General features: G+C 50.5%; 1 protein-coding gene across 3 annotated transcripts; it reads right to left on the reverse strand.

Moving 5' to 3' along the window:
- Positions 1-1,864: 1,864 nt before the first annotated feature.
- Positions 1,865-8,607, reverse strand: NPHS2 (NPHS2 stomatin family member, podocin). 3 transcript variants are annotated; one of them, XM_054834433.1, is made up of 8 exons: positions 8,321-8,607; positions 6,653-6,756; positions 5,691-5,763; positions 5,307-5,389; positions 4,655-4,858; positions 3,898-3,953; positions 3,026-3,104; positions 1,866-2,319 (listed from the first exon to the last, which is right to left on the reverse strand). In XM_054834433.1, exons 1-8 carry the CDS (start codon positions 8,595-8,597, stop codon positions 2,041-2,043), a joined length of 1,155 nt encoding a protein of 384 aa, XP_054690408.1. In that variant the 5' UTR covers positions 8,598-8,607; the 3' UTR covers positions 1,866-2,040. The 3 variants fall into 3 exon arrangements, with proteins under 3 accessions (XP_054690410.1, XP_054690408.1, XP_054690409.1); XM_054834435.1 differs by lacking the exon at positions 4,655-4,858 and having other exon boundaries at positions 1,865-2,319; XM_054834434.1 differs by lacking the exons at positions 5,691-5,763; positions 6,653-6,756.
- Positions 8,608-10,804: the final 2,197 nt, after the last annotated feature.

Genomic DNA, 10,804 nt, shown 5'->3' on the forward strand with positions numbered 1-10,804 from the left:
GTGTCTCTTGACAGTCATTTCTCAGGCTGAGTGTTGTTCCTTTGAGACATTATCTGTAGGTGTTGGTCCTTGATGTGCCAAGGAATCATTTTACGTGGAGTTAGAAACGCAGCCAGAGAAGTGTTCAGAGAAAGGATCACCTGCAGCTCACTCTGTGTGGTATTACGCCCTTTTGCCCCAGGTTGGGAAACAGCGGCCTATTCCAGCAGCATGAGAACTAACCAGAACCAGCCTCAGAGAAGTAACTACACAGCTTATGTTCATCAATGGAAGATTACAGAACTGTTCCACTTCCCAGAGCTAGTTTTCCATGAGTGGATCACTACTGAGATCTATTACAGACACATAAGCAGGAGCTGCAGCCATCCTGCCGCCCTCCTGAGAGGGTTGCAGTGGCAGAATGATTTGGATGTGGTGTTACTCCTGGAGCTCAGATGCTCGTGTGATCACCAAGATGTTCAGAGGTGAATTTTTCCCACTTCCCAGCCACTTGTAAGGGGACTGGTCACTGGGTGTCCTTGCTATAAAAAGGCCAGCAAATACTTGTAGAGCAAATATTATGGGAGCAGTAAGTGTTGAGAAGGGGAGTCCAAGGAGCTGAAGGGGCTGATTAAATATGAATATGTGGGTTTTAGCAGAAGTGGGATCCTTGTCCTTTGCAGCAGTACTAAGCCAGTACATACAGGCCATCCCTGTGACACAGCTGCATTTAACAGAAGTAGTACCAATTATATATGCCAACACGCGTGAGTGATACCGGCAGGCAAAGAGGCACTGAATAAAATGAGTGAAAATGCAAGAGTGAGCGACTGGCTGGGTAACCCCTGCTAGGCACATGCATGACGACCAACTACTGGGTGGGCAGTTAAGGGCCACAAAGTGCCCTCTATCTTGGCCTCTACGGGCCACCAACAGCAGACCACTGGGAATGGCTGTGCAGGGGAGGTCTGCTCTGAAGCAAGGGGAGATGCTGCAGGTCAAGTAAAAGGGAGGAGCAGAGCTGACGTCCACCCAAAGGGCACCGAGATGAGACAAACGGAGTGCAGCGGTATTTCCGTTGACAGTGCTCCATGTCTTTGCCAAGAGATAGGATTGCAATATCTGTAGGTTCCCGGTCATTTCAAATAGCTTTTGGCAGGAAAGATATATAGGAGTTTTGAGGATTAGAGAAGTTTTGAGGACTTTGTCCTTCTCTGTGCATGGAGGCTACCATGGCAGCTGCAGCACACAGAAGTATTATTGTTCTCCAGGCTCTCCGCTGGCACTTCCCCAGTGGTGCTGGATTCCCCCTTGTCTGCTCAGTGGGAGCTGGTTAAAGGGATCACCTCTAAAACGTTTAGAGATGCTCATAAGCTCAGACCTTGTCCTGCCTCACCCCCCAGTGGAAGCAAGCAGCAGCACAGCCTGCCTTTCCTCTGCCCAGCTGATGTGCCTTGCAGGGAAGTGCTAAGCCTTAAAGGCTGCCCTTTGCTCCTCTTTCTTTTCATCCTCTTTTAGAACTACGCCTAAATACCCTGGTTGCCTCTGTGTGTATGTATGCGTGCATGGATGGTGATCGAACTCATATATCCAGGACTATGCTGTAGGACCCAGCTCATTCCCTCATCGCAGAACCACCAGGCTGGCAGCACCCACCAACCTGCCTGCATGTTCAGACCCCTGCCCGACTGCTCAGCTTGGGGACGGGGCCACTTAAGTACATAGGGGCTAGTCTGTCCTTTCTGCCAAGGTGATGGGGCAGGATGGATCAGGGCCCAGCGGCCAGGTGGCCCTGTGAAGGGGAAGGGATGACACCCATCTTCCTTCAACCCCCTGCTCACACGCATGCCACTCCTGCTCCTTGTGCTCCGTATTTTTCCCCTTCCAAAACAAGCAGAGGCTTCTTCCATGTACAATCCGCTTTATATTACAGGCCTGGGCTGCCTTCCCTCCTGCCTCCAGACCAGGACCTGCTGGTGAGCTGCCCATAGGCCAGCCTTCTTGCTCTTCTTTGAGCAGGACTGACCAGGGGCAGTGTGACAACCATTTCTGGGACAGCTCTTAGAGCATGGGTGAGTCCTTCTTATCTTTTGGGCTTTCTGGGGGCTTTGTGGTGTCTGTGAGGAGGCTGCTCACTGCCGGAGGACTGTGGGTAGCCGGAGAGACCAGGTTCATGGCATCCAAAGGCAAGGGCAAGATGAAAGCAGCAGGTTTCTCTGCAGTAAGGGAATGCAGTGCATGGAGGTAACGGAGCTGAGCAGCAGCAGGGGCGCTGGACAGGATTTCAGCTGCCATCCGCAGGGACTCAGAAGCAGCCTTTTCCCCCTCAGCAGCGATCATCTACCAAGCAGGGGAATAAAGAAGGTTTCTGTGAGGCTGGGAGTAAGGAGCATGGACTGTTCACTACAGAGAGAGGTTGCCATCATGAAATTCCCAGGGCCAGTGTGATTATAACATTCATGCTCTCTGAAGACCACAGCATGTACTAAACCTTTAGAAGCTCCCAAAAGTTTAGGAGCTCACATCTAACTTGTTTTTACTAGGCCCATCAGGGCTCACAATTGGTCATTTCCCTTGCTCCAAAAGCATGGGAGAGGGCAGCCCCCAGGCTAGGCTTGTGGGAGAGGTGCTGGACATCAACCTTACCCAGGCTCTTGAGCAGCTCAGTGCAAGGGATGGAGACCAGCCTGGGCTGAGCAAGGTGCAGGGGACATGACAGTGGTGACAGCCCTGCCTGCACTCCTAGGGGAGTGTGAAACCCTGAAGAGGAAGAGATCTCCATGGGGATCACTGTGGGCCCAGGGACAACCCCAGACTTATTTGTGTGTCTTTCTGTTCTACCTGGAGGCCAGGTACCAGATCTGGCAGTGCACTGGGCTGTGCTGCAGCTCCCCTTGCTAGACACAGCCTTGAACAGGAATTAAAGGAGACATATCTTCCCAGAGCTGTACCCTAGCATGGCATGTCCCAGGGACCTCAAACCAGGGGTGGGAAAGGAAGGAGGGATGCTTTGGAAGGAGATGGGAGGTATTGAGGGTTGGCGTACCCGCACTTTGGCCTGTCTCTGGGCCTCTGCTTCCACAGCCAGGGACTGCCGGACTTCAGCAGGCAGCTGCACGTTGTTGCTGTGGTAGTAAGGGACAGGGATTAGCTGGGCTCTGGGCTCTCCTGGCAGCACTGGATGGTCAATCTGAGACTTGGAATGGGCTCATCAGTCACACTGTACAGAGCAGTTCACTCACGTTCTTTGCTCCCTGCTCTTTGTGTGTTTCACTTTAGCCTTCTACCTCCATTCCCATTCTTCTTTTCCAGCCTGTTTTTTTAACATTAGGCTTGCATGATCATTATGCAGCAGAGACCTCTTCTCTCTGTGCATCTGAGGCTTAAAGTCTAAGCTTACAATTTGTGAGACGCAGGGAATCCATTGGGAGACTGCTCTTAAGGCATGTACAGGAATTTCCTTCTGTTCATAGATTTACTCATTCACCGCATGGCATCTCCCTTCCTTCTATGTGATGAGCATGTCCCACCTTTCTGCATGGGCTTCTGAGTGATGAGCCCATCCCAACCAGTGCTTTGATCTAGAGATCGAGACACAGAGGATTTGGTGCCTGCTGCACCTCTTGGGCCACCAGAAGTGGGTGCAAACTGCCTGCAGCAGCAGTGAAACGGTGATGAAATCCCAGCCAAGGATCCTGCCCCAGATGCCAGTGCAGGAGCAAGCACAGTCTTTGCATGTGGAAGTTTTATGTGAGGCAGAGGCTGAAAGGGCAGGAAAAAGAGGAAGGTAAGGAGTGAGGCAGAATAGCTGCAGGGAGAGAGCCAGAGGCCAAGAAGCAAGAGGAGCAGACAGCAGTGGGAAGGACAGGTACTTGTGAAGGGCCAGAGAAGTCCCCTCTACCAGCATTTCCTACCTACATTTCTGTTCTCTCCACTTTGATCCCCCAGCAGCCCGTGACTGCGTCCAAAGCCACCTGTGAAGAGAAAGATTTTTAGAGCATGGGAAAAACACCAGCCCTGCCCTAGGCCCCTTACAGGGAGTAAGACAGTGCAGGGACATTAATTCAAGGCAGTTAACTGCAGGACTGTAAGGCAGATTTATTGGGTTTTGTGTGCTATTGTGTGAGGCCCCTCAGAAATAGAATTACTTCCTTCACTTTGCCTCCAATTTGTGTTTGCCCCAGGGGTTTAGCATGATTTAACTAGTCCACACTGGTTCGAGTGTGGAACCAATTCAGTTCCTGACTGGTATCATCATGTACGTGTGTCATGGCCACAGAAAACTGGAGATTCTATGTATAGTGATTTATGGCAACTCAGGCTGCAGAATGCATTTCTTGTGAGAATCTCCTCTCTGGGGTAAGTACTGAAGCTGGGGTGTCTCACAGCACTGATGGAGCTTGTCTAAGTGGTTCCTTCATGCCCCTCACACCATACTGTCTGCTACTCACCATGGCCGCCTGTGGGGCCCACACTGTGTATCCTTCCCCTAAAGTGATCTGAGTCAAAAAAACAAACAGGAGAAAAATCTCCCATTTTTCTATGAAGGAGACACATGTTGTTATTGTACCCTTCTGCAAAACAGTGCCTGTGATTTTGAGGGACTGATCACCTGACCTTCTTTGTGGAGCCTCAGCGCACCCCCTGCTCTGCTGTCTCCCCCCTGCGGAAGCACCTTTATCTCCTGGCTGATGCTCTTTTTCTCCAAGAGAAGCTCAGAGAAGGCTCGATGTGCCAGGAGGCGCTTTGTGGTGGTCTGCACCAGCAGCTGAATGGCACTGGAGATGCTGGTCAGGGTGGTGAGGAGAAGAGAGGCATTCTCCAACCGGTAGTAGCAGACGGCATCTATCTCCAAGGTAACCATGTCTTTGGTCACCACCTAAGCAGAAGACATTAGGGGAGATGGAGCTGGTTCTGACAACTCTATGGTAGCACAGAAGAGCACACAATTAAGAGAATGATGAAGACTAGTTGGATGATTAAGTCTCAAAGTAACCCTAACACCTGAGAAAATGGAAGGCCAAAACTTCACCATAGTGAATGTTCTTTTTTAAAACTACTGCTTTTAATCCCATTCAATTTGATGTGCTATAGTAGTAACACACACCAATAGGGAGTGGCTGGGCCAAAGCTACTGGACCGAGTTGGTTTTTTTGCCCATCACACTGAGGAATGCATGCAGTGGGGACAGGAACTTAGACTAAGATCTTAGACTAAGATCTTTGAGATGCTTTCTCAAACTTTTCTATGCAGGGATGAAGGCTGGGAGCATAAGGTGTAAAGTTAAAGAGATCCAAAAATTAATATGGGGGAGGTGTCAGCCATACCTGATGGAAGGGGATCTCTAGGGTTTTGAGGCGGAGGTCTACCTTGTGATACGTGTCCAGACAGGGAAGGAAAAAGAAAAGGCCTGTGGGAGGAAGAAAAAGGCAGCTGGTGATTATCAGAACCACAGAAATTGCCTCTCCTGCTCTGCAGAACAGGGGAGGGTTTGGCATGCAGAACTACAAAGGAACATACATAGGCTCAAATTCTGAGGCTGCTTCTGTGATGGCAAAAGCCATTAGAATCTACTGTCCCTATGAGGAAGGGAGCAAAGACATCCCATCTCCTGCCTGGCCATGCCTGCTTGGAGGGCACCAGCCTGTGAGCTTTGGTAGAGCATGAAGAAGAGGAGCGACATGCCTGGGGGAGCTCAGTAAACACCTTACCAGGCCCTCTGGCTCTGCCAGGAAGGAGACGCCCAAGTCGGAAAACGATGGCTCTCTCATACTCCCGCACTACCTGCAGAAGGAAACAAAAGCTAGGCTGGAGAGGAAGGCATAGGACCGGTGAAAGGCGTCTCACTGGTATGGGAGGATGTCTTTTCTGGGAAAGCCCTGCAAAGGGAGGATTTCAGCAGGTGTGAGCTAGTGGAGTCACCTGTCGCTGAGTCCCTTTACCCAAGTGGAGAACCTGCCCAGAACTGCCTTGTGTGTGAGCAGTGTAGGAGCAGCCATGAGACAGCCCAAGATGTTAGAGCTGCCCAGGGTTTCCCAGGATGAGGCCAGCATTCTGCTTCCTTGCAGCCTGGCCAAACTTGAACACCCTGAGCTAAAATTTTCTGCGTTGGTGGTTTGCTTCCAAGGGAACTACCCGTGCATGTGCTCACACGTGTAAGATTGGAGCTGTAATACTGACAGTCTTGTTGGGAACAAGATGCATGTGAAATTTCCCAAGAAGTGGGAATCAAAATATGCCTACCTTTAGCCATGCTATAAACCTGAGCAAAGGGGAGGAAGAGGGAAAATCTGCTGTTAACTGAGAGATCAATCTCTCTTAAAATTTTTAATTCAAAACCTATTTACCCTGCTGCTGCAATGCAGTCATCTCTGGGCTAGGTAGGCTGAAGGTTATGTTTGGAAGTGACCATACCTGCAATTTGTTTTAAAAAAAAGAAACCTAAGCCCTTGCCTGCTGATATTGCAGCAGGAGTATTTGATAGGTAGTGGTGGGATCCCTGTGCAGCCCTCTGTTGCAGCAACATATAATAAAGGATGTCAAAATTAATGATGAGTTGAAAAAGTGTAAATAGGGCCTTAAACCAAAAAAGCTTTACGCTCATGTCCGACACATGCTGAACCACATCAGACACCAAACACTAAATCTAGAGAGGCCCCATAACTATTCTCACCTTCATGCAGAACCAGACAGAAATGGGGAAGGTCATTACAACGAACAGGAAAGACAAGATGGTCAGAAGCCACTCACAGATGCCCAGACCTGGAGACTTTACACCTAGGGAGAAATCCAATATGACTGTGTTAGGAGAGGATTGCTCCCAAAATACTGATGGCGTGACAAGTGCCTGCACAGATCAGCTTCAGTGCTGTCCTTTGCCTAGACCTGCACTGATGTATGTGGACCATTGGGCTTTCTCTGGAGCTGGGTTATAGAATACTCTCTGCCCTAGGTGGCCAGGAGCTCCTAGGATGGACTGACAGATTTTGTCTCTGCTTTACTGTCAGAACTTGAGCTGTGCTTCTCCATAGTGCCCTGAACTAGAGAGCAGCCTTTAGCTTGAAGACCTGTGGCTACCACGCAGTGTCAAAAAGTTTGGAATGAGCAATGTGTTGGCTGAGCTGGAATCCCAAAGCTTATCTGGAAAGATAAGCTAATGGCAAAGAGAAAGATTGTAAATAAGAGGGAGCTTTCAAATTGCAAAGCCTGAAGTGCCCTTCTCTATCAGAGTATCTCAGGTCCTTTTGGAAAAGGATTTCAGTTGCATCCCAGCCCCCTAATGCAGTGGGACCAAGCCAGTGGTGCCGCTGAAATCTCCCTGTGCTCTACAGTAGTCACACCATGGTGCTAGAGGCTGACTGGGGTGGTGACGCCCAGATGAATATTACTTTCTGTATCTCCCCAATGTAAGTGTGGGTCATCTTGCTCTGGCTGCCCTTTGCTGTGCTCCTGCCTGAGGGAAAATCTGCAGGTATGGCATGAAAATATAGATTACTTCTGGGTGTTCCTAGACCCCAGAGGGTGGACCACGTTTCCCAGCAGTGCAGTTAGCATCCCTGCATCCCTCCCAATTTGGATGCCTTCTAACCCTTCCCTCCCTGTCCCTTTGCCTTCCGAGCTCTCTGCAGAGCCACTAGGTCCTGAGGAAGGTTCAGATCCCAAGAACCTGCGTGATCACTATAGCTTCACAGCACCACCCACTAGCTGGGATTCCCATAATTGAGGCAGAAAGAGGTAATTGTGAAAAATTAGTTCCCAGAGAGACAGGAGCAAGTCTGAAATTTTGTGTCACTCTAGGGCAGCAAAGGTGCTGGTGTGGAAGCGGACAAGTGACCCTGGCTCCTGTAATACACATCCTGCCAAAAGACTCACGATGCTCCCTCCTGTTGTGGCAGGCTGGCAATCTGCCTAACGCATGGCCTGGAGAGGAGCTGCTCTCGAGGGTTCTACGAGTGTGCATCTCAAGCACAGTTGTTCCCTGCAGTGTAGTTCTTTGGGCTGTGAACTGGCATTGAGGCTAACTCCATCCACCTAAAGAAGGGCAAGCAAGAAAAGGAAGGGTGTAGAGCATGAACAGAACTGGGGAGCAGTGAGCTGAAGCATGAAGGATGCTGGGGATGTAACTGCTTGTTGCAAAGTTCATTGGTGTGCTAGGCAGTGCTGACCAGCCTGCAGTACTGACTGCAGAAGCTGGCTGGGAGGCTGCTGGAGTCTCCCATATCCTGTCCTGAGGATAACTACATGTCTGTGCACTCACCACGCAGAGAGCAGAGTCATACTGTGACCACACAGGATCAAAGAGCCCATAGCTTTCCAGCCCCTTCCCTCCCGTAAGCCATACCTTCCTCTTGCTGCTCGCTGTCCAGCAACACCATTGCCTCCATTTCTTCATCAGATATCACATCATCTACGTCCACCACCGTGGATGTGTGCACCCTACCGTCGGTCCCTGTGGTGCTCTTGATCTCCTTTGCTTTCTCCTGCTTTAAGTCTCCCCTTCCTCTGCCAGCTTCTCTGCTGCTCTCCCTCTTCTCTCGTTTGCTCTGTGTAGCTGGGGACTCTCTGTGTCTCCTATGAGACTCCCTGGAAGAGCTCCGAGATCTCTTATCCATCCTCATCTGTGCCGAGGAGCAGGCAGCTGCCTGTGGGAGTAGGACAAATTCGTGCTTGAATTTATTGCTGCAGGCAGGACAACCAGGCAGGGGAGGAGAGAAGGGGAGGTGTCAGATTAAGGAGGCTTGTTTCAAGTTTATCACAGGCTTGTCAGACATAATGGACAGTGAAGTGAGCAAGCTGTTTCCCAGCTGCTCTGCACTCATTGCATACTGCTGTGGAGATGGGAAGGAAGGTTAGACCTGGGCAGGGTGGACTCCAGGAGGACATTCTGTTTGCATCTTCCTGCCTTTGGAAATAAAATGCAATCAGAAGCACTCAGATGATTTTTTTAGTAGACTGCTTCTGTAAAGCTGTTGAAAAGCAACCTAAAAGTTGTCAGACATGTGGCTCCAAAGACCTCAAATGGTGAGAGTGCCCCAAAATAATAAACACCATGGTGAAAAACCTTTACTGGTGAGACCAGTGGCTTACTCAGGAGTGTTTGGAGGGGTGTTGCAGAGAACGGTGGGGTGAGCATCATCCCTTACTGCTCTGCTCTCTAGAAACCCTTTGGCTGGCACAGTGGAGGAACATTGGCAGCAAAATCCCTCTCTCTAGGGTCACCTCACATTTTAGCAGGGAGGGAAACTAGCTGGTCCCAGTTCAGCCATGAGCTTTCCTGAATGAGTACAAAGCACGGAGGCGATTGCAGGGTTAGAGCTGTTGAATCTAAATTGCCAAAAGAGTTTGTGCCTAAATGCCTCCCTAGTTTTCCACAGCAGGAGCGTGGCAGGAAACATAGAGCTTTTTCTTTTCATGCTGCACAGCCTGTGGTTACATCTGCCGAAACTTTTGCAAGAAACACTTTAAAAGTGTTTTAAAGTCACTGACTGTATTAAAGAAACCAGCACCTGGCTAGAAATCATACTACAGCAAGACAAGGCTGGAACATAGAGTGGTGACGTCCCTCTCAACGGGGCAGCGCTGAGCTCAGGGATGCCCAGTCTCTGGTGTGGAGGAGTAGCTGGAGGGAGTCAGGACACTGGCCACGGAGGTGCTGCTCTTGTTTTTTCATGGATTCCTGTTTTATTGGAGGGCTGTGGCCTACCCAGAGTCAGGATATTGCAGGCAGGGAGGGCAAGAGCACCAGCTCCCTGGTTTCTCTGCTCTGTCATGCTGGGTGCCTCGTCAGCAGGTCACCGGGGAAGTGATGGATGGAGAGGGCTAATGGCAGGGGAGAAAAGTTGGTCAGAAATGGGACATAATTAATAAATTCTGTATTTGCTTTGGAGGTGCTCCAGAGACCTTTTTCACTTTGTGTTTATCACTTGGCCACTGTGGGGCAGGGGGAGATGGTCTCCAGCTGCTGAAAGGGCAGGTGGAGTTTTAAGCAGCAGCAGTAAATGGTGGCTCAGGTCTGGTGTCAGCCAGGCAGCACGGACTGCGGTCGATTTCTTGTCAGAAGCACCATGGGGTATTTAACACCTACAAACCTGAAACTTCCTGGGCTTGTCAATGTTTAATATGACCAGTGGGTCCTGACTCCTCCATCCCCATGGAATGTTTTTGGCCAGGGACAGGGGAGATGCTTCGAGAGCATGTGCGGGTGGATCTGCAACCTTTGTTGTCCTAAAATCCGCAGTCTCAGCCTCGCTTGTCACACCAAAACATGTCCCTGTGTGGAAATCAACCACACTGTTGAGCAGGTTTCTCAAATGACTGTGAACCCTTAGGAAATGGCCATTGCAACCTGATTACCATGCTCTTTGGCCTTGGGAAAGTCACTCAGCATCTCTGCTGTGGATTTTCCTCTCAGATGGGACTAAAAAATACAAGCAACTCTTGATAACGTTGGTGTTTGGGTTTAAATATTGTCACCTTAAAGGAATTGCTCCCTTTTTGTCCGTGACTGTTTCGCAATGCGCCAACTTTTCCTGTCAGAAAGGAAACACACCTAACGTTTTCACTCAGGAGAAGGCAGGGGCAGGAGCTCCGTGCAGGCTCAGGGGGTCGGTTCCACAGGACGGGCTGCCTCCTCGGTGCGGCAGCGACGGGCCCCTCAGCTGACTGGCGGACCCCTCATTTGACCCATGGGCCCCTCAGTTGACCGACGAAGCCCTCAGCCGCCCGCCCGGGCAGCGCCCGCTCCACCGGGAAAGCCCCTGAGGGGAACCACAACCGCCTCCGCCCGCGCGGCGGCGCCCTAACGGCCCCGCTGCCATGGGGGGGG

This window comes from Grus americana, chromosome 8 (assembly GCF_028858705.1).
Source record: "Grus americana isolate bGruAme1 chromosome 8, bGruAme1.mat, whole genome shotgun sequence".
Classification (NCBI taxonomy): Eukaryota; Metazoa; Chordata; class Aves; order Gruiformes; family Gruidae; genus Grus; species Grus americana.